Consider the following 24,920-nt stretch of genomic DNA (forward strand, 5'->3'; position numbering starts at 1 on the left):
GGCGCGCAGTATATGAGTGTTAAACAAGAGGGATGCAAGGGGAAAACAAACCATAGCAGCCCTGACTTTTATGACAGCAGTCTTGCTACTGAGCGTAATCAAGATTTCGATGCTTTGGTGCATGAGGATGATGGCTGTGAGGGGTCATCTCATGCAAACACTCATTGTTTGGGTGTTACTGATGCTTTTGATATTGAAGATACATGTCATAATGAGTCAAATCAGACCTTAGAAGATGGGAACAAAACAGAAAATGTGTCTAATGGTGATGGTTCCAAGGAGAGTTTGACGGATGTGTGTGAGTCTATCTTGATAGGGGAGGTGTATGTTGAACTTGGCCAATCAACAGCCTCTAGCATGTCATTCGAGCCACCCCACGAGGTTCATAACAAAAGTGATATAACTTCTCTTCTTCAAGATATGGCAGCCTTTGGTCAAGAAGAGAATAATGATTTGCTTTCTAGACTTGAAGGTACACATGGTGCAATCATGGGTTATGATAATGTGAATAATACAATCCATCATAAATCAGATTTTGTGCATTTTGGGACAGCTGATATAGAGCAATGTCAGAGGATGAATGAAGGATGGTTGGCAAGAGCCAAGCAAGCCAAGTTGATAGCTCATCAGGCCAAGCTTCAACTTCAGCACATTCATGATACTCATCACCATATTGGTAAGGAGGAACCTTGGCCAAACCAAGCACGGACCCAACACGAACCAGGAACCACTCGAAACCTGGTTTGTGTTAGGGGCCTCAAACAGGCGAAGCTCACAACTTAGAAAAAGGAGCCCTAAAAATAAATACAAAATAATAAAAAGTACCTTTTGAAAATCTTTTGTAATATCACAACACCTATGGGGGATTGTGATTACATGGAAGTAATTGTGGGGTTTTCGAGTATGGTGCTGCTAAGGTATAGATATGTTTTGAGAAATGTCATTTATATAATATCATACACATACCTCCTTCAATGCGGCCAGAAAGTAATTTTGAAAAATTTGATATACCTTAGTGATGGTATTTTTTGATCTTAGTCTGGCTGATTTCGTTACAAAATACAATGTTTATGGTGAATGTAATAACAGTTCCACAGCCTATTACCTACAAAGAAGACCTCTGAGTGTTTATCATGTGATTATTTTATTAACAATTTGCTATATTCATCCAACCAATGCCATACTAATTATTGGGATTTAATCAGTTTGTAGTTCATCTGTATAATTATTATTCGAGTTTACAAAATAGACATAAACAGAGACATGTAGGAAATTCTGCTTTGGTAAATGCTGCCAGGACCTTACAGTGTTGGCCACCAATTTTAACCTCAGTTTCATATGATGATGAATGGATTCTTTGAAATATTTGTTCCCTGTTATAATCTAGTTTCCTAAGTTTTGCAGGTGTCAAGGCATGCAAGGTAGGGTAATAAGGCACCTCGTGTTACCAGCAAAAATTGGTGTGTACATGTAGGAGTATGTATGTGCATTATGCTGAAACATATGGGCACCTATGTCCCACCAAGTTTTTTGGATGGGTGGATATGTTTTGGGGATAGAAGGGGACGACAAAGGGGACACACATGCACACACACACGGACACGGACACGCACACGCATATGGACAAATACACGCACACGCACAAGCCCACACACACACGCTGACACCCACACGCCCCCATTCACACGCACTTGGGCACACACGCCCAGTTGCACACATGTCCACACATGCCCACATGTCCACACATGCCCACAGATGCCCATACACGCACACACACACACACACCTTGTGTTACCAGCAAACATGGGTGTGGAGATGTAGGAGTATGTTTGTGCACTATGCTGAAACATATGGGCACTTATGTTCCACCAAGTTTTCGGGACGGGCGGATCTGTATGAAAAATAGTAGTACTGCATATACCAAAATGCCCAAAGGCTACCGGTTTGCACTACAAATGTCAACAACTGTAACAACTGTAAAACATAATGATGGAAAACAAATTTTGATTTCTTGAACTCAGCTCAACAGCCCAAATGTTTGAGGGGCAGCAATGATAAGCTGCACAAGGTGTTAGATGTGAGAAAAAATCAATGATATAGGTGGTGCTGAAGCAAAAATGGAATAAAGGGAACGGTTGGCCATCCCTCAGACATTTTGGGGATGTCTTATTTGTCCCCAATGTGTCATGGAGATGGCAGCTGTCCCCTTGTCATTTCCAAAATGTTCCTTCCAATCGGGGACATCCCTTATAAAAACAGAGACATTTTGGGGATGCCTTGGAAACATCCTCAAGGCATCCTCCATCCTTAGGATGGGGAGAGGGGCCAAAAATGCAGGGGACACGTCTCTGTGTATAGCTGATGGGCACAGATTCATTCATTGACGAGAACAACAGAAAATTTAAAATTTGAAAATAATTGTAGGGAATTAACATCGAACAATGGAGAAACTAAAGTTTAGAATAATATTACCGATAGATAGGACTTTTTACTTCATTTCCTATTTTCTTTCATTTGGTTTCCTTTCCTACCATCCAGATTTTTGGGTTCTGTTCAGTTGTGTGTGTTGGTAGCTGTGCTGGTGCTTTGGCAGCTGTATTAGGTGTTAATGGTGTAACCCCCAATGAAAAACAACACTTTTAGGGTAGATTTTAGACTTACTAGAGGCATCTCTAGGTGTTTCTTGTACTTATATCAGTGTTATGAGACGCGTTGAGTCCTGAGCCAAGCCTGGCCAAGCAAGGCCTATAGATTTTGGTGCAAGTCCATGTGAGTCTGTCAGACTTACCAGACTTGCAAATCCTGAGGATTGGACTCAACCGCATATTATCTACTCAAAACCGAGTGCATTTTTCCTTTTTTTACGAGTTTATCAACATTTCTTGATTTCTCAAAATTTTCACAATTAAATACTGAGTAATTGAATTACAAGTGTACTTTTGTTTTGCTGAGTCAATTTTGATCCCAAGTAATGTTGTTATGGCTGCAGGAGTATCACAGACCTATATGAGACATGGACATAGGACCCATTGTAGCACTAGTAATGTTGGGCCTAGGTTACATGGTCCTCTCTACTATAGTTGGTGACTTCATGTTGAGATTTTTGTTTATGATACACTCATTATAGTAATCCATAAGTTTTGTATATATATATATTATCAAGTGATTTTGTTTAGGTTTTTATGTCTTGAAAGTTGATTTAGAGAGGAGTGGATGGAAATTTTTTTAATTCCTTAAAACATTTCTATATTTCACGGTTTTTTTAATTTACTGGGTGTAGTTTAATTCCAAAATCACCCTGCCAAGTCTATTATGCTGAGTCCAATTTTGGTAACTACAACATGTATTCCCTTTTTGCTTGCATGCACGTAACAGAAAGACAATAGTTTAGGCTTATATGCACATTCTAGTAGTTGTTCATTGAAATTGGATCATGAACAGATATTGTGATTCAGTTTGGTTAAATTTAATCAATCTTACTTCACAGTATGTATGACTAGTGCAATGTTTCCACTCACTACATCATGTAGAACTTGTTTAAATCTCTGTCTCTGTCTCTGTCTCTGTCTCTGTCTCTATATATATATATTTTTTTAATATATATAAGAGCATCTTTCAGAGGAGTAAAAGGTAAGACTGCAATAAGCAAAGCAAGGTCTGCTGTTCGTCATATTTAATGTAAACTTTTAAATGTTTTGAATACATTTCTGCTTCTTTGACCAGAGGATTGTTTTCTGTTTTTATTTCCAATGATTGGGAGCTACCCCCTTTGATAGCATATTGCTCATATATTTATATATATGTGTGTGTGTGTGTATCCACAGATCTCTGCAAAACTGCTGTATTAATATCCCTATCCCTATCTTGGTAATTTAGACATTATAATTAAAATAAAATTTTGTTTATCAGGGTTTAAAATTGTTCTTTGGGCTGGTATGAAAGTCTTATTGATGTTGTAAACTGACCCCTAAATAGATAGTGTTCATGTTAGTTGCTTCTCTTTTCTATTGTAAATTTATTAATTAAAAACTAATATGTGCAGAATATTTGATTTTGTACTCGCAGGGAAGGAGTGCAGGAACTGATCTCACTTGTATTATGGAGGAGCTTCACTGGCTTTTGTTAATATCTGGACATGTTCTTGCAGACTCAGATGAGGGAGAGACACCACTGGTACTTTCTTATTTAATTGTTGTCTAGAGAAATTATAGCTTTATGACTCATTTCTAATTTAGAGAAAACAGATTATAAATAAACAATTGAATTGTCTTTCTGAAGTTTTAGATTGATTTTTGAAGGAAAAAGAGCTACAAGCTATTGTGTGAATACTCAATAAAGTCAAACTGGTGGTAAATAACCATGTTTTAATAAATCTCTCTCCCATTAATGGCAATTTATTTGCCATATTAGTTTACAAGAATAATATCTAGTAACATATTTAATTGTGAAGGTAAAAGTTGAATTGAATTTAGTCTACATTTTGTTGGGGTAGAGTTCCAAATGTTCAATGCAATCTTTAGGGTAAGTTGCTGAATCAGTAATTTCTCCATTAATAAATGTAGATGACGGTTGTTAGCTATATTATTTGTAATGCCCCCTTCCGCTTAGCACACATGGAGGACTTATTAGCCTATTTGATTCTTGGTGGCTATAGTTGGGTTTAAGGGGATTAATTAATCTAATTATCTAATATTATCTGTCAAAAGTCAATCATAAGGGTAATATTATTTAATTAATTTAATAAAATATTAAACTGATTCTGAAGTTGATTAAGTGAAAATTTAATAAAGTCACTTTATTATTATTGTCCCTCAAGTTCAAATTTAAAATAAAAAGGAGGGAAATTTAAGAGTTAAAAACGAAGGAAGGTCAAAGGGTGTCTTCAGTGGCTATAACAGAGAAAGTTTGGGCTTCATTTGGGCATGCTTGGTTTATGTTTCATATTGATTTGGAGAGCTTTTTGAAGCTTGTACCTGAGGACAAAAACCCAAGGGTTTGCTGGTTTCGGTAGTGCAACTACCTATCCTAGCTAGTCTGTTGGAGATATTACTTCTGACATTTCACATTGCATCTGCAAGAAATATCCAATTTTGTGAAGTGGCGATTTTATATTCTTGGCATGGGACTTTAATATCCAAGTTCACTGAAGAAGATGGAATGACTTCTTATTGTGAGCAGTTTCACGGTTTTATTCCCTGAGTTTGGCAGAGGATCCTGTCTTGCTGAGAACTGACCGATTACATACATGGGTTCCTTGTTCACTAAGCATGAATTATGTGTTGAGTGGCAGCCATCATCTTGCAGGGACGAAGCTCTGTGTGCAAGGTGGTGTTTTATTTGGAGTGGGTATACTTTCCTTGTAGCATGGATATCTCCTCTCATCGTCGTGAGCTCCTGAAATATTTGAAGGGTGTTGTGGTGTTGAAGGCGGCAGTCATGATAGTTGGGCATTGCTAAGATTGACTTGGGTTAATTCTACACAGTACCAACGTGAAATCTACTGACTTGTGAATTCTCTTTCTTGTGCAGCATACTCCTTGGCGTGTGGTATTTGTGCGATTAATCTTTGGTGTGATCTTCTAATCTTTGTGGCATAATATAGCTAGAGTTAAGCTGCAAATCGGGTGTTTATTTAATACATCGAATCACATATCTATAGCAAGTTTGTGGCTTAAGTCTGGGAGTTGTATTGCATAACTATCTGTAGACCCATGTTATCAGTTGCATATTAATGTCAACAATTTTCAACACTGACCATTAACATTTTTCCTATCATATATATGCTGAGCTTCAATATTCATGAGATTCCAATCTTTGCTTCTTTAAGAGGTCAGATCATACATTATTCTAAGTTCTGATTCTGTCTGCATTTATTCATTCTATTTCTGTTCATGTAATGCAGCACATTATTGCCAAATGCACTGTTGAATGTATTAAACATCAAACGCATCAATCCATAAATTCTGAAACAATTCTACTCAAGCAAACCTGAAACCTATGCACTATTTGAATTACATGAGTTGAAAGTGAAATTTGACGAAAAATTGTAAGGGGATAATTTATTAGTATCAGAGCTCGTCTTTATGCCTGCCTGTGTCTATGAGTGAGAGAGAAAGGAGATACTATAACAGAGAGAAAAGAAGACAGTGGCAGCCCCTTCAAGCACCGAAAGGTGAAATTGTTTCTGACATATTGGATGTTCATCAAGGTTCTTCTAGCAGCGGTGCAAGCAGTCCTAACTCAATTACAGTTAGTAGTGAACAGGGAGAAGGAAATATGGGAGATAGAGGGACAGGAGGAGATCCTATGGTAGGTGTACATAATTTTATTGCAGAACATCATAGAGAAAATCATCAACTAGCTCTGATCGCAGAAAGGTTGGCACAAAACTCAATCAACAATAACAACAACAATGGTGGGAATTATGGAGGAAATGGACAAGGTGACAACTTGGTGAATAATAGGACAACAAATTAGCGTAGAGTTGCAACTGAGCCCATGTTGACTGATTTGAAAGATCAGTTTAGACAAAACCAGGTTGATGAAGGCCTTGAATTTCAGCATGATATATCCCATTGTGATTATATGGATCTCAAGATGAGGGATTTGCCTAACAGGGGCTATAGAGAGCATAACAATGATCTGGAGAGGAATATTGGAAAACTTAGCTTCCCTTTCTTTGATGGTTCAGGGAAGACTATTGCAAGAGCATGGGTTCAAAAAGTAAACACTTACTTCCAGCTCAATCCCATGCTTGAAGAAGAAGCAATAAAGTATGCTGCTATTCACTTTGATGGAGTCACACATGAATGGTGGCATCATGGAATGTTCACCATTGGACATGCTCAGATCACATCCTATGTAAAGCTCACTAAGAGACTCAAAGAAAGGTTTGATAAGAAGATCGTAAACTTCATTTCCAAGAGTTAGCCCAACTGAAGCAATGGAGTTCAGTAGACTCATATATTGCTAATATTCAAAGATTATCTATATTAGTCACTGACCTATCAGAAAGGAGGTTGATTGTGTTGTTTATGGATGGTTTGATGGATGGATAAAAGCCTTTAGCCCCAGCACTCTTTAGGAAGCCATCAAAAAGGTGAGGGACATGGATTCTGCTACTAATAAGACTAAATTTCAGTCCATGGGGTCCTCATCTCAGAAAGACAAAGGTAAAAAGCCCTTACATAAAGAGTGGCCTATGTGAGACATATTTGATTATGAAGCTTATAATGAATTACAAAGAAGAAATTGTGTTTCATTTGTAAGAAACCATGGGAACCAGGGCACATGTGTCTTGGTAAGGGTAAGGTGCATTATATTGAAGTGGTTTTTGATAATGAGAAGGAAGGAAAGACAAAACAAAGTCAGGACAATGATCCCAATGAGTCAGATTAGGAGCTACTTCAGAAGCATAAACAACCACCTAAGGTTGTGAAATGTGGAACTTTTGCTGCTTTGTCTGGTACACCTTGATACAATACTTTTTGGGTGCGTGGAGTCTTATGGGGTCAGCGAGTGATCGTGTTACTTGACAGTGGGGCTACTCACAATTTCTTAGATTTTGCCTTAGTTGCTAAGAGAGGCCTTCCAACCGAGGAGCATGAGGGATTTTATGTTATGGTGGATGATGGCTATCAAATGTGATGTCTATGAAAGGTTGCGCAGTTGAGTATTGCTCTAGGCAACTATATTGTTACCGATAATTTTTATGTGCTTAAGTTAAGAGAAGTTGCTGATATTTTGGGCATTCAGTGGATGCATTCCCTTGATAAATACTCTCAAAGTTTCAGAAAAATGGAGTTCTCATTCAAGGTTGATGGCCAGAAGGTGGTCTTAAGGGGAATGTTCAATGCTGCAGGCAAAGTTGTTTTAGCGAAGAGGATGGAGGTCATTTTTAGACACAAAGATGTTGCTTGGGTAGCTGAATGTTTGATTTCTTCCAAATCTTCTAATGATAGCCCTAAGCACTATCACGATCATATTTTGAAAGTGCTAGATAGGCACATTTTGGTTTTCAGCGAGATTCCTCTAGGGAGACATCTAGATAGAGGGTTTGAGCATACAATTGAATTCGGAGCAAAGTCAGTAATCACAACTCCTTAGAGACATCCATAGAAGTTCAAAGATGAGATTGAGAAAGCCATCAAGGAGTTGTTAAATATGGATCACATCAGGCCCAGTTTGAGTCTCTTTGCTTCTTTTGTTTTGGTGAGGAAGGATGGGACCTTAAGAATGTGAATTGACTATTGTGCCTTGAACAAGAAGACAATAAACAATAGATACACCATTCCCAAGTTCGATGAGTTGTTGGATGAGTTGCATGGTGCATTTTACTTTTCTAAGATAGATCTTAGATCTGGGTACCATCGAATCAGGTTGAGAGTGTTGAAATGATTAGCTAGTTCGGATCATATTTTAATGATACCGTTTGGCAATTAAAATATTATCTTATTGTAATAAGGTTAAAGTGATTTATGTCTAATAGGGCTGGGCCCAAATGTAACGTGTGGTTCATGTGCCTCATCTTGCAAGTTATGTAGGCCCCAAATTTGGGTGCCAAAAGTGCAAATTAAATATGTAAAATAAAGGGAATTTGGGAAAAGCCGACTTGGGAAAACTTGAGCATGAATCTTGTATATAAACAAGATTCATTCTACACAACCACATCCTCATCAAGTCCTATCAGCCTTATGCAAGAACAGTCAGCGAATCTGGCATGTTAGAGAGCGAATCCATTGGACAACTTGTTGGGTAAGGTGGTGCGCTATACTTTAGTGATCTCCCTCTTCTAGTGGTGTCGATATTCTGCTCTCCCTGAAGTCATACTACAGCTGCATATTCTAGGTTCAGTCTGCCCTAGATTGGCACTCAATCAGATAAGTAATCTGATTCATGTAATCTGCTTATAAATAAGGATCTGATCTGAATCTTTGATGCTGGGTTTTTCCTCCAAGAGGGAGGTTTTCCAAGGTACTTGTGTCTTGTGTTGTGTGCTTTTATTATTATTTCTGCTTATTCTTAGTCTGATTATAATTTAAGTAACTAGATTAACATTTGATTGCCTAAAATCAACATGGTATTAGAGCCAAGTTCGAATTAGGGGTAATCAGATTGATTGTAGTTGTTCCTCCTCCTTCCATTTTTGCTCTTATTACTTCATTTGAAATGTTGAACTGTCTCAGGGTTGAAGATAGATTGGATGGTGCATCCAACTTCAAGTCATGGAGATTTCGAATCATGCTTGCATTAAATGGAAGTGATCTTGCAGACTTTGTGGAGAGATCTTCCATTGAACCTGAGGCAGAAGAGGAAAAGACTTCATGGAGGAAGAAAGATTTTCAAGCTCAAAGAATGCTGGTTGACTCCGTGAAGGATCATATTGTACCTATCATCTCCAAGCTGAAGACTGCCAGCGAAATGTTCAAGACATTGGAAGAGATGTACGAAATCAACAACACCAGCCGTGCCCTAGCCTTGAAGCAGCAGCTTCATCACATCAAGATGATGAAAGGTGAATCTGTCATAGCATACTTCATGAGGATTTCTGATTTGAGAGATCAACTCTCATCCATTGGGAAGGTTGTTGATGACAGTGACTTGACCATGCTTGCCCTCAACGGTCTTCCGGCATCTTGGGAGCCTTACATTCAAGGAATTAGTGCAAGTCTGCATACAAGAAGTGTCACGTTTGATAGCAAGAGGAATTGAGCGTGATCACTATGCTGTAGACAATCAGGTCCTTGCTTCGCATATGGTTAAAGGCAAAGGAAGGAAGTGGGATAGAGACAGAGATTCAAAAGCTGCCCCTAAGAAAAGGAAGAAGGACTTATCTCACATCCAGTGCTTTAAGTGTGACAAGTATGGTCATTTTGCTCGGGATTGCAAATTCAGGTCCACTCCTCTTGCTTCCTCTACAGAAGTTGGCATAGGGACATCTCAGGAGGAGCAAAGGTCAAATGAAGACTTCCTTTTCTAAAAGGAGGAAATGCTAGAGGGAGCTTGACATCGTTAGCTTCAGAGGGAGCTTGACATCGTTAGCTTCAGAGGGAGCTTGTCAAGCTCGGAGGGAGCCAGTTTCTTTCAGCTTCAGAGGAAGCCTCATCTTTTGTGTAATAGATTTCGTTCCACCCTCTGCGAGTAGGTATGGTGGATCCACCCTTTGCAAGTAGGCATGGTGGTGATGCATTCTTCTCTGGGAGAAGTTTGAGGTGAAAGCCCTCATTCCACCCTCTGTGAGTAGGCATGGTGGACCCATCCTCTGCGAGTAGGTATGGTGGGCATCATTGAAGAAATTCCACCCTCTGCGAGTAGGCATGGTAGTCCCACCCTCTGTGAGTAGGTATGGTGGGTATCATGGAAGAAATTGCACCCTCTGGGAGTAGGCATGGTGGTCCCACCCTCTGCGAGTAGGTATAGTGGCTATCATGGAAGAAATTCCATAATGAGTTCATTCACCCTCTGGGAGTAGCTATGGTGAACATATTACTTGTTTCATCCATGGGAGTAGCCATGGTGGTAGTCACTTTGAGACTTGATAGAATCCTCTCTAGCTAAGAGGGAGTGTTGAAATGATTAGCTAGTTCGGATCATATTTTAATGATGCCTTGTGGCAATAAAAATATTATCTTATTGTAATAAGGTTAAAGTGATTTATGTCTAATAGGGCTAGGCCCAAATGTAACGTGTAGTTTATGTCTAATAGGGCTGGGCCCAAATGTAACGTGTGGTTCATGTCTAATAGGGCTGGGCCCAAATGTAACGTGTGGTTCATGTCTAATAGGTCTGGGCCCAAATGTAACGTGTGGTTCATGTGCCTCATCTTGCAAGTTATGTAGGCCCCAAATTTGGGCACCAAAAGTCCAAATTAAATATGTAAAATAAAGGGAATTTGGCAAAAGCCGACTTGGGAAAACTTGAGCATGAATCTTGTATATAAACAAGATTCATTCTACACAACCACATCCTCATCAAGTGCTATCAGCCTTATGCAAGAACAGTCAGCGAATCTGGCATGTTAGAGAGCGAATCCATTGGACAACTTGTTGAGCAAGGTGGTGTGCTATACTTCAGTGATCTACCTCTTCAAGTGGTGTCGATATTCTACTCTCCATGAAGTCATACTACAACTGCATATTCTAGGTTCATTCTGCCCTAGACTGGCACTCAATCAGATAAGTAATCTGATTCATGTAATCTGCTTATAAATAAGGATCTGATCTGAATCTTTGACGCTGGGTTTTTTCTCCAAGAGGGAGGTTTTCCCAGGGTACTTGTGTCTTGTGTTGTGTGCTTTTATTATTATTTCTGCTTATTCTCAGTGTGATTATAATTTAAGTAACTAGATTAACATCTGATTGCCTAAAATCAATAGAGAGTAGGATATCCATAAGACTGCTTTTAGATGTCATTATGGGCACTATTAGTTTCTGGTTATGCCTCTCGGGCTTACCAATGCCCTTGCAACTTTTTAATCCTTTGTAAATCACATATTCAACAAGCAATTGTAGAAGTACTTGCTAGTGTTCTTTGGTGACATTCTCATTTATAGCAAAACATTGGAGGATCATCTGAAGTATTTAGATGAAGTATTGGGGATCATGGAGGCACAGTCGTTGTATGCTAAAGCTTCCAAATGTGAGTTTGGAATGACAAGGATACCATATTTAGGACACATTTTCAGTGCTCAAGGAGTTCAGGTGGATCAAGAGAAGATAAAGGCAATCTTGGATTGGCCAACGCCAAGGACTCTTATGGAGCTAAGAGGTTTCTTTAGTTTGTGTAGCTATTTCATGAGGTGTTAAGAGGTTTTCATGGCTTGGGGAAATTCTAATTGACCTTACTAAGAAAGGGGTCCTCAAACGGACAAGAGAAGCTCAACGAGCATTTGACTAGCCTAAGGAGGTGATGACTACTTGTCCAAATTTAGCATTGCTTGATTTTACCTGTCCCTTTGTGTACACATTAGGTGAAGGTATTAGGAAAGTATTGATGTAGAATAGACACCCCATCGCTCATGAGAGCTAGAGCTCAAGGATGTTGAGAGGGTCAACTCCATCTATGACAAGGAGATGCTCACCATCATGCACGCGTTGGCAAAGTTCAAACACTACTTAGTAGGTGGGAGATTTGTGGTCAGGATTGATCACGACAATGTGAACTATTTCTTGGAACAAAAGAATCTTAATGGCATGCAACAAAAATGGGTCAGTAAAATCTAAGCATATGATTTTGACATAGAGTATGTTAAGGGTAAGAAGAACATTGTTGCTCATGCCCTTTTTGGGAAACCCACTGCTTGTTCTTTGGTGATGATCTGAGATGATTGGAAGGTTCACCTTTTGGCTGAGTATTCCAAGAATACTTTTGCATGTGACGTGATTGATGGAAAGGTTCAGGATGACCAATATAAAGTCATAGATGATGTCATCTAGTACAGGGACAATATATTTAGTTCTCGAGTCTAAGATGAAGGAGAAGATAATGAGAGCCATCCATGACACCCCTTTGGTAGGACGTCTTAAATACTTTTAGACTTATATAGAGATGAGAGAGAGGTTCACTAGGAGAGGCCTCAACGATGATGTCTTGTGTCATGTCAGGGAATGTTTAGCAGAACAATGAACTTCATCATTGGTTTACCAAAGGTTCAGAGCAAAGATTATATTTTGTAGTGGTTGATTAAATTTTCTCATTTCTATGCAATCTCATTTGAGTACAAGGCACCACAAGTTGCAGATTTGTTTTTCAGGGAGGTGTTTAGGCTTCATAGGTTGCCAAGGAATATTGACAGTAATAGGGATAGCTAGTTCCTCTGTGCATTTTGGCAAGAGCTATTCAGGCTAGGTGACAGAGAGCTAGCACCTAGCATGAGTTATCACGCATAGATGGATGGCTAGATGAATATCGTGAATAAGTGGGTTTAGGGGTATTTGTGCAATTACGTTGCAGGGCAGCAAAAGGCCTGGATCAAGTGCTTGCATTTCGGGGAACATTGCTATAACACCACCTATCATATGCGGAGAGAGATGTCTCCATTCTAGTCCTTGTATGGTTATGATGCACCTTCATTTCTTGATGTGGCTTTTGGGGACAACAGGGCTCCTAAGCCAATGATTTGACTCATGAGAGCCAGGACATCCTTAAGTCTTTTAAGTATTATTTGTAGAACACTCAAAATCTGCAGAATATTTTAAGGATTATTTGTAGAATGCTCAAAATCAGCAGAATATTTTAAGGATTATTTGTAGAACGCTCAAAATCAGCAATTTATTTATGTAGACAAGAACAAATTTGAGCGTAGCTTCAAGGTTGGGACTTGGTTTTCTTACAATTGTAGCCATAGAGGCAATCTTCTTTGAAGAAAAGTGTAGATAAATTGTAACCTTGATTTTATGGTCCTTAGAAGATAACTAAGAGAGTGGGAGGTGACCTATGAGCTTGAGCTATCAGAGAGTAGCAACATTCATGTATCATACCTCAAGAAGGCACTTGGGCAGCGAATTACCACTTTAGTAGAGCTACCGTCACTGGATCAGGAAGGTCAATTAGTTTTGGTTCTTGATGGAATGCTGGATGTCAGGGAGAGGAAGTTGAGGAGCAAGACAATTAAGGAGTATCCTGTCAGATGGAGGAATTGCCTACAAAAGATGCCACTTGGGAATGAGAGTAGATTCTACAACATCCTAATTTGCAATTGCTTGAGGGCAAGAAATCTCAGGAAGGGAGGACCGTAATGTTCCCTTCTTAGCAATGCATTTTTCGGCATCAACAAATCGGCCTATTATGGTCATATGTCTGTAAGCAGGAATGTCTCTATCAACAACATCAACAAGATCAATTTTAGTTTCCTCATAATCGGGATCCCCCATGCTAGGTTTTCTATTTGGTTTTTCAATTCTGTGATTCACTCTCCTCTACCACGCCATTATGACTGCTTTATAATAGACTTAAGTTAAAACAACATTTAAGCACTTCATATGAAGGATTTTCTTATTTTTGGACGCAAAACAAACATGCACAAGTTTCTGAATAGACTGTAATAACAAAATGTACATGCACAAAATAGTGATTGTTGAAACAAAATATGGTTTTATGAGACTATACTAATTATATAACAAATGGCAAAGTAACGAGTAAAAACCACCTAGTAAGCAATAAATTTAGTCAAGCTTAAATTCACTACCCGCTTTTCTCTAATGTTGTAAAACATTCACAAGAGAGCACAAATAAGCTTGAATAATGTAAAAATTGCAGAGTACTAAAATCACCATCAGCTGTTACATTGTGCAATTTTTTCTTAATGATTTCCATCAGCAGTTTTGAACCTTGCATGTTTATGTTACCTCTATCAATATGTTTGCTTTCTTAGTTTCGGTTCTCTAGAAAAAATCAAAATTACATTATAAATGTGAAATAATATAGCTCGCTTTTGAGATAAAAATAATACCTTTTGAAATTATTGCACTTAAATTAATAATTTTCAAAAATAAATTATTGCACTTAAAATAATACTTTTTGAAAACATAAAAAAAATTCAAAAATAAATCATTGTACAATGTCTAAAAATGGTCTCCATCAAAGTTGGAGCACTTTCAAAAAAAAGAAACACTTTGAAGACTGGGTTTCCTGATGTGACGCTGAGGCCATGTTCGCATTGTTTGCACCCTTGTTGGTTCTGTAAACCTGGTATTTCTTTGTTGGTGGTTTGACATTTTCTTAGTTGGGCAGATTTATAAAATCTAGGGCTATATATTATAAAATCTAGGGCTATATATGTCATATTGAGATAAAGAAGTAACCTCATCAATTGGTTATTCACAAGAATGACAAACACAGGAGCTGCCTCTACATGAGATATTACTATGCAGCTCTATTAGCAAAGAAAGTGTTGTAGTTTGAAAAGGAAAAGGAAAATTTGGATCGTAAGTTTTTGTTTTTATTATTCATCTATTTGCTAAGAATTTTGTAAATGATACTTTGATGTATAAATCAGATGGAAGAGAACACTCCCAATTTGTTTTTGATTTTAATAATTTAATAAATGTTGTTTGATAATTGCATTGCATCATATGATTGTTTGTTTGTTTTTCTTTTTTTCTCCCCCAAAAGGTAGAGAGCTTGCCTCCAAATCATGTGATTGTTCCTAGAGATGTAATTAAGAGTTAGGAAGTTTAAGAAATGCATGCTTTCTATTTAAGTAATGCAGAATATTGTTGGAACCACATGTTTTTGTTTATTGTTCTGCAGGTTCCAGAGACAATAGAAGCTCAATTGTCAGATATTGATCCAGGAAATCATCCTGTTTTGATTCTCTCTCGGTATTTATAAATTCTTCTACAAGGTCTAATGGTATAATTGTAATGTTGTGGAAATGATTTGAGAAGAAACAATTTGAAGTGCTCTTTTTAAACTTGAGTGTGTTACTTGCAAGTTTGAATGAGGGATTTTTTTGCATTAATTCAAATTATTAGCAGTTAATTTCTATTTTGCTCCCATTGTTTAGTTTTCTTCATGTAACCCCATATCTTACGCAATAGAAATCTTGCTTCAAGTGAATGGATGCTGGTTTTCTTTACTCAAATGGATGACATGGTCTTCTGAATGTAAGCTGTGTCTGATCGCCAATATGAAGCTAATGTTTAGATGTGATGTCACTACTCATGAGAAATTAATATATTAATTATCTGTGGCTTTTTGACTGTTTTATTTACTTGGTTTGTGTTAAGTAGATCAAACCTTTGGCTGTTTGAAGAGTTTCCTATATTTAAATATTTTGTACCTTAAAGTTTAGGAGCTCACCACATGTTTTATTTGAATTAAGGCTTTTTCATACAGCAATTTTTTTTTTAAGTAATCTATCTGTCATAAATGCTGCAAATACAGTAATCTTACTTTTTTTTCTTATTTATATTTTGATAATTTCAGATCTATTATTGATCTGGCTGCACAAAGTTTGGATTCAAATTTTCGAGAAGAAATTTTCAGTCCTCGGTTGATGGAGGTAATTCATTTGTTTTTCACTTAGGAAATGGGGTTTCCCTGTCTAGAACTTAATAATTGACAGGAAGTGTGTTTATCCTTGTTAAGATCCTTTACAGATTTCCTTTTAATGCTTGCAAGTATATTGTTCTTTGTTTTATCTAAAAACATGATAGGTTGATGTATACACACTTGGGTTACGTCTTTTTCTGTTTGACAGAATTGTTCTACCATGTATTGTTCACCGTTTAGCTTGTGGCCTTGTATTTTGCAGTATTCAGGAACTCAGTGGCATGGTCGATAGTAGTAGCATTAGAGGTGGTCTACCTGCCCACTCTTTGCTCAGTGACAATTGACCTATCTATAAGGAAGCCTCTGGAAAATGCTTTTTAAGTTACAGAGAAAATGAGACAATAAACAAACTTCATTTTGCATACTGAGTAGATTAGACAGTATAACAGAGTGATAAAACTCCAAATCAGTCTAAGGGCATGCAATGGAGAATTAGAGACTGATGAATATGAAGGACACAAATGAAAAAGCATAGTAATCTACTACATTTAATTCCCAAAGGTAATGCAACGCATATCAAGCATGGCTCAAATCAGTAGACAAGGTTCTTTCAACTATTTGAAATTCTTAAGGATCATAAAGTTCCTAAGCTTTGTATCAAAAGGGCCCAAGATGATAATTTCATAGTTAAAAACTTGGACTTGGCAACTAGGCTGACCCAAAGTTTTAAAAACTTGGGACTCAGCAAAAACTTGGGGAAAAAATCAGCAATAATTTGACAAATGTACGAAATATGATTTAAAAAAATGCATGCACAAGCTTGTAGCTTTTTTGTATTTTGCTTCTTTTGATGTACTCTTTGACAGCAGCAAGCTGATGTGATGCTGAGGTCATATGAGGCTGTCTTAGAGGGAAGGATTTTCTAAATTTGTTCTTGTTAACTCTTGGAACTTGATTTTCTTTATTTTTGCTGTTTTTGATAGGACTTTTGAGAGAATTTGCATAGTCTTTAGGTTTTTCTACATTTACCTTCTCAAGTGGCTCTTTGGAATTTTTATTATTAGCCATCTGATTTTCCTTATATCTAAGACCAGCATTTATAAATGCCAACCTCTGCCCGTTTATGATATCATCTAATATCTTGGTGATTTTCTCAAATTTTTTGCTTCTATTCAATTTAGTGATTGTTTTCTCTAGTTCCTTCCTCAAGGAAACGATTTCAGACTCATGCCTCTCACAATCTTCTTCTTTTGCCTTTAATTGAATTCTTAGCTCGTCCTAAATCCATTTTGCCTCTTGAATTTGAATTTTCAAATTAATGATCATCTCACTCGACTCTTTAAGACTTTGTGACATTTTAGCCTTAGATTCACAATTTTCTTGAAGCTGTAATTTTTGTTTCATATTTATTCTCCTAAGCTTCTTGAACTCACCTAGGGCAAAAATGAGTTCTCCTTCCAAATTAACTTCTTCATCTTCATGATATTCTTCTTTTAAATCAACCTTCCCATTTATTTTGGTATTCTCTTCCCCTTCTGATTCCTTTTCTTCTTTTTTCTTCATTTTGCAAGATATCTTTTTTTGTTTCTATTGCCATGAATAGAAGTACTTCTTTATCATGATGGAGACGCTCTCTTTGGTTCAAAATTCGAGGACTCAAACTCGTTTCGGCAGCCCAAAATTTGGACTTAGACTTAGGACTCGGCCAAAAAAAAAAGAGAGGTAGTTTTACAATTTAAAAAAAAAGAAATTAGTTGACAACTTTAACCTCATTTGTGTAATTCCACTCCTAGTCTGTCTCATTGTAATCAACTTTCTTATATGATAAGAGATCCCAATAATTAGTCAAGGTTTGGGAGTGGAGACCCTAATTGGTTTGAGAGGCAGCAATGATAAGCTGCACAAGGTATTAGATGTGAGAATATCCCAATGATAGAGGGGTTGTGAGGGATTCCCTTGTGGGCTGGAAGTGCACATTTGGGGGCTATGCCCCCCAAATTTTTTTGGCTCTTTTATTCCTACCCAAATGCTTGTCTTTTGCTCTCCTTTCCTTTCTATTTTGTTGTTCAAACCTGAAATGTATGAGCTCAAGCCAAAATATGAAGGAACTCATTTTTTGTTGTTGTAATTTGCCAAGGCGGACCCGAGAGTCCGTGCCTAGAACTCGGGAGTTTGAGTTTGGAACTTAGTGAGTCCTAGGGCGAGACTAGGACAAGTACTCCCCACAACTCGTCCGAACGCATTGCATGAGTCGATGGTGAGTGGAATCAGACAGGATAGGAGCATTTGGCTGCAAAGTGTCCTACCTTTCTGTTGACGTGTATTTTGTACACAATCATACACAGAATAAAATACCAACAGGCATCTTATCCTCTCTTGAGAAAATAGTCTCTAACTGCTGAAGATCTGCAAAAAGGATCAGTTAGATGGACTCCAAGGTTCTTTTAGTGGGGTCTCCACGTGTGGACAAGCTTTTTTAGTGGTATGATGTGATTTGCTGTTTCCTTCAAGGCGTCTTACGGATTCAAAAGCTCGAAGATTTTACTAATCTAAAAGGAACTTTCAAAAAATGGAAAAAGGACAGGGTTTAAGGAAGTCTAATCTAGCCTAACCCTATGAACGACTTAGCATGAATGAGATTTGGCAAGACTCAACCAACTTCAATTTTGCCATAAGATAACAACTCAATTGAAATTAGTGCGATCTTCTAAGGTAATAATGGTGTTCAATGCATCAAAGACCAAGGACACTACTACGAAGGTACATATCCTAGATGCGAAAATGCTTGAAGGTTAAGGACTCAAAATGTTTTCCAGTCGACCACGCAAGGCGTTCCTACAATCAGCAAGAAGCTAGTGGTTTGGATTGCGAATCCTACCAAATATCAAATCTCACACTTAGCCTTTCGAATTAACAAACTACTTCGATTGAGCGTGATTCAAGTACATCCAACAACCATGAAGATAACTTAAGAAATTTGCAACAAAACACCATAACTTCAATATTTTATTGATTTCCAAGTCATCATATACAACAATTGCTTGAATTTCTCTCTTCAAGACTCAATCTTGCTACAAAATAAAAATTGCTTACAACTCTAATCTCTCTATTTCACTCTTAACTCTATTCGACTATTAACTCTTCTTTTAAATGAAATGGAAAATGGGGGTATAAATAGCATCCCCAGTTACAATGAAAGGTCCAGATTGAAAGTAAATCAATGGACAAGATCATGACACCTAAACCCTAATTAGGGTTTGTTACAAATGACCTCCTTTTTACTGAACAATATTAAATACATAGCCAAATATTAAATTTGGCACAAAAATCTAGGAGGTATCAACCAATGAGAAATAAGATGTCATGTCATCTGTAACAACCTTTCATCTAGAATCTTATTCCCTTTCCAATTCTCTTTCTTAGCATATGCAATGAATTTTGTCACGATTCCTTCGATTTCTGTGCTTGGAATCTCGGGAAGATTCTTGATACTCTCTTCTAAGTGGATAACCTGATCAAATGCATCTAGAAGAGCTGTGTCCCAAGTAGGTTCAAGTCCCTTCATTCTATCAATCAGGAGCATGGTAGCATACATCTGATCATACTGCTCATCTGTAACATCTGCGTCCTTGCGAAAGATGATCTTGATTCTGTCTTCAAATTCTTGTAAATCCACATCTGTCTCGACCTCGATCCTTCTGCCAAGAATGGTACGAAGTACCTCAAATACTCTGTCGTGGATCGGATTGATCACCTCCTCAACTTGACCACATCTAACACTGATGTCCTCAAAGAGAACACTCTTTATATGGAGTAAGGTTGACCACTGAAACAAACTGTGAGAATCACCTTCTAAGATCTTCTCTTGTGCTAGAATTCTTCTGGATGTATGTCTTATAACTTTCAAGACAGGGATGACAACGTCCTTGGTATGGGCAAATGCAGCTACTGTTGCCATCAATCTGTGAATAATCTCAAGAACTTGGATAGCCTGATGGGTGATCTTCGACATCCTTGTAACAAACTCAATGGCCACCGTGTGAGATCTATCCACCCAACTACATGTACGCTGGACCATATTCCTGAATCTTTCTGCTTCATTGATTGATTGAAGGGGCAATGCCTGCAATGGTGATCTAACTGGATCCTGACGTCCCAAAGGTTCATTGATGTGACTGAAATATGTCCTCCATGCACCGACCTCTTTCTCAAGCTTTCTATTCTTTTCTACTTCTTCTCTAAACTTGTCCTTCAATGCCTCAAATGTGTCGGTGGCATCATCTAAAGTCTGCTCTGCTGTGGATGGTCCTAACTCAATAGTCTGTATATGATAGTCCTCTGCTAGGATCTCACCCTCATATTTGTCTGCTGCCGGTGTAGCTATCTGCAGTTTTCTTGATCCAGTCTCATCTCGAATCATCTTGGACATCTTTGTAGCCTTCTTTTTCTCTGTTGTCATATGTGAGCGTCCAACAAGGCTCTCTAAATCAATTGCACTGTCCTCGTCCTCAATTACGATCACCTTAGTCAATCTTTCCTTCAACCAATCTGGGATATTTGATCTTGTCTCTTGAACTTGAATCTCTTTATGTACCATTTCTTCTTGTCTGGGAGGAGATGTTACTTCATTATCATTATCTAAATCATAGTCTTGGAGAGATCCATCGGATGAAACATGCTGTGCCTGTTCTTCTTCCTGTCTGTCATTCTGTACCATCGATTCCATGGATTCTTCCACTCGAACTGTTCTATCCTCTGGCCTGGAAGAAGTACCTGGTGTTTGATCTTTGTTAGCACCTTGCTTTTTCTTGGAAGGCTCTTTCTTTTCTGATCTTTCCTTTCTCTTTGAACCTCTCGAATGGAGATTGCCCTCACTGGCACATCGAAGGTTACCTTCACCTGAATTCCTAGGATTAGGATAGCCTTCACTAACACTGGCTCCACCTTCGGCTGGCTTTTCTTCCAAAGTAAAAGACATGGCTATGCCTTGTTCTCTCAACTTCTGATGCTGAACGTCTACCCATCTGCGAGTACAAGACAAGACTGGTGCCATCAATTCATCTAAATCCACGGCCTCAGGCTCATTCCAATTCAAACTTATTGTTTTGCTTTCTCTATCATATGAAGATTGGATGTGCCTGCCGTTGTCCTGAGCTTTGTCGGCTATTCTGTAAATCTTACATTTCCTGATGAAATCCAAAGGCAATCTAGAATGTATCTTTCGTTTCACTTCGAGATCATCTAGGAGATTCATCATAAAATCTTCAATTTGGTACTCATGTCTAAATCTTCTACTGACCGTCTCCTCTAAATGTCCATGTGGATCAAAACTATTCCTCCAAGCAAAAGATGAAAAAGGATACAAGGCTAACTCCTTCTCTGCGTCATCCATGGCTAAGACATTAGGACATACCTCAACTGAATTACCCAAAATAATAGGTACCTGAACTCCATTCTGATGTCTGTGTCTGAATGCCTTCGCATATGCTGCCAACTGCCTTGTTACTTCAAGTAACACAATTCTGTCTGTCGGGTACCTCGGCAACATGTATGGAGGTAAAGGACATCCATACACTCTAATGTAAGTGAACTTGGGAAACTGAATGAACCAAGCACCGTACCTCTTGATTAACTCCTGGGCATCCTGAGATAATCTGTTGTGAATCCCTCCTTGCAACGTCCTTGTGATGTTCATTGTGAAAGTATCATTGATTAACTTGTAGTTCTTCCCTGGTGGATGATGCAAGTAGGTATAGGATTCACAAACTCTGACCTCGCCGGGTCCTCTTCCAATCACTCCTCTGTGAGGTAGTCCTGCGTACTCAACGCTCCTGATTAAGGCATAGATGACGTATGAACTCATGTGGAAGGACTTAGTAGCCCTGAGTCTTCTCAACTGTACGTCTAAGCAATGGCTAATTATCCTAGCCCAATGTATTGTACCCTTTCCTTGAACAATCACCTGGATGAAGTAAAACATCCATTTCTCAAAATAGAAGGCATGAGGTGCTCCTGTAACTCTGTTGAGCATGGTGATCAAATCTCTGTACTCCTCTTGGAAATCAATCCTGTGTGGTGTGTTCGGTACTTTGCTCAGACGGGGACGACTCTTGAGTAGCCAGTTCTTGTTGATTATGCTTAGGCAGGCATCTGGATCATCATCGTACACTGATCTGGCTCCTTCAATGCTCTTGTATATCATGTCCCTGTGCTCTGGAAGATGGAAGGCTTCACTTATGGCTTCCTCTGAAAGGTACGCCAAAGTGTTTCCCTCATTGGACACAATTGTCCTGGACTGTGGATTGTAATGACGGGCACACTCGATCATCAACTCGTGGCACTGAATGGCTGGAGGAAAACCGGCCGCCTTAATGATGCCACTCTCTATTATTCTCCGGGTGACAGGCAATGGCTTGCCGATGTAAGGGACCTCTCGGAACTTCTTCGTGCTAAAGTTCCCCAAGTTGGTATCTCCAATGTTGCTCCACTTGGACACGATCTTGGTCTCCACTTCTTCAGTCTTCTGATCTTCTTTCATGAGAGCCGAGCGACTGGTGGATGCTCCCGCCTTTGGAGTCGCCATACCTACACAACATTTCATTATAAGAAATAGATTTTGCAATAAATAACGTAAATAAGAGAGATAAATTTTAGGAAACCTCATGATAAGTCTCTAGAGTTATCATTTCCTAAAATACAACGATTGAGCCAAGAGATATTCAAGAATCAAAATCTCAAAATTTGAAATATGACGATAAATGAATAAAGCAATAACAATTAAATCGCCATACCTCGATAGAGAGCTAATTCTAGAATGCAAAAACAAAATTTGCCTAGGCAAAATTTGAGGTATGAAGATAATCTTCAATATGATCCCCTCAAATTTGACTTCGCCACCTCTGGATAGAATGTGATCTTCACTTATCGCCTTGGACGTGGTCTCAAATGGATCTTCAAATTCGCATCACCTTTTGATTGCTTATGTCACCTTGGATGGAATTCGCACCTCTCCAAACACACTTCGCACTCCACGCAAGATGATACTAGCGCCACCGTTGGTTTGAAATCGCACCACCTTTGGATGAATGAAACTCGCACTACATTCGCCTCTTCTCAATTCGCATGAAGGAAGGTAAAATAATGATGTAGAAAATGATAATTCTACCCCCCTTATATAGCGCATTCATCCTTCACCCCTTAGGCCGACTTAACAAAAATAAAACCATTTTAAACGATTTTTAAATGATTTGCAATAACATGACAAGGCCGACCTCCATATATGAGCGCTCCAATTGATTTTTTTTATTAATTAATTAATTAATTATTTAATGCCTTGCGTTTTTTATTTGAGAATTTCGATTTTGAATAAAGGCAAAATAATTAATAAATGTCTAACGCCATATTAAATGCCAATTTAAATAAGATTTTCAATTTTTAAATCGATTTAGCATTTAAGGAAATTCGAATTGTTTAATTTGGCGCCAAAAATATGAAAATAAAGGGACGTACCTCATCGCTCTGGTCCCTTGGAGAGGGACAGGAGCGATCCATGATTTTGGTCTTGATTCTTGCGTTTTCAACGTTTAACTCCTTTACTTCCACGTCCCAAATTGATCATCTGGTGGTCCTTTCGAATTTGAATGCCTTTCTTGTGCGAGCAAATGCATCTCATGATCATTATCGCCCTGGTCCCTTGGAGAGGGACAGGAGCGATCTCCATGTCTTCATGTTCATCTTGTATCTTTGACCTTCGAAATATCAATGTTTGTGTTCTTTTGCGCTTATTCCCATTTGCTTTTATTATATGTTTGGATGCATTAAAGGGACCATCGCCCTTGTCCCTTGGAGAGGGACAGGAGCGATCCATTATTTCTCCTTGATCTTGGCGATTTTTAAACTTCGATCTCCTTTGCAATGTCCTTCAAACGTCGTCCTTCGCACTTCCTAACCTCGCTTCGCCTTGATCTTTGAAGGAACGTGAGTGTTTTGATAGTATCGCCTTGGTCCTTGTCCAAAGGACAGGAGCGATGTGGGGCCTTTACACCATTTGGCGATGTTTGGACGTTCAAAACTCTTGTTTATCACCTTGTTGTCATACCATGGACCCTCCAGAACATTGCAATATATTGTCCTTACGTGAATTTTGTATGAAATGATCAATACATCTAATATCGCTCTGGTCCCTTCCTGAGGGACAGGAGCGAAGTTCATCATTTTGTGCTTGTTCTTGTTTGTACCAACTTGCAATCAACTTCATTGCGTGGAATGACGTCCTTTCGACCTTCTTGGTTGCTCGAAACTTGTTTGCCTTTTGAAATCTACGCCATTATGTAGATATCGCTCTGGTCCCTTCCCAAGGGACAGGAGCGATCTGGGTCTTTAGAGCGCAAATCCTTCCATGTGATGACCTTTACAACCTTGCGCTTGATGGAAATGCCTTGAAATGTCTTCGCCACCTTTCGTCTTGACTTGGATCGGTCTTGAACCTTGGAGGGACGACCTTGAACTTGCGTAGAGAGTATTATCATCATCATCGCCCTGGTCCCTTGGAGAGGGACAGGAGCGATCCTTCCCTTGTGGCCACTACCTCACTTTGCCTGGTTCCAAGTTTATATTCAACGGACTCGTCCTTCTTCTCTCTATTCGTTCATGCCTTGACATCATTTGTAACTTTGCAAGAAAAGCAATTATATCAAAAATCGCTCTGGTCCCTTCCTGAGGGACAGGAGCGAACTAGGCATTAGCACTGGTATGGACGTCCAAAAAATCTTCAAATTATATTCAATGCGTTCATCTCATGTTTTCCCTTGTTTTTGAACGTAAACTTGCCTTGACCCTTGTCTGGATTTTGCAAAATGGAGGAAATCGCTCTGGTCCCTGGGAGAGGGACGAGAGCTACAAGGTACCTCGCCCTGGTCCCTTGGAGA

At 38.6% G+C, this 24,920-nt stretch overlaps 1 protein-coding gene across 3 annotated transcripts in view; it reads left to right on the forward strand.

Annotated features, from left to right (window-relative positions):
* The window catches only part of LOC131062597 (uncharacterized), a 283,328-nt gene that overhangs the window by 179,958 nt on the left and 78,450 nt on the right, over positions 1-24,920 (forward strand). For all 3 annotated transcript variants that reach the window (XM_057996285.2, XM_057996286.2, XM_057996287.1), the window contains 3 exons: positions 4,066-4,173; positions 15,250-15,320; positions 15,928-16,003. In XM_057996285.2, coding sequence (XP_057852268.1) covers positions 4,066-4,173; positions 15,250-15,320; positions 15,928-16,003 — 255 coding nt within the window. The remainder of the gene's footprint in view (positions 1-4,065; positions 4,174-15,249; positions 15,321-15,927; positions 16,004-24,920) is intronic.

Source organism: Cryptomeria japonica, chromosome 6 (genome assembly GCF_030272615.1).
Source record: "Cryptomeria japonica chromosome 6, Sugi_1.0, whole genome shotgun sequence".
NCBI classification, from domain to species: Eukaryota; Viridiplantae; Streptophyta; class Pinopsida; order Cupressales; family Cupressaceae; genus Cryptomeria; species Cryptomeria japonica.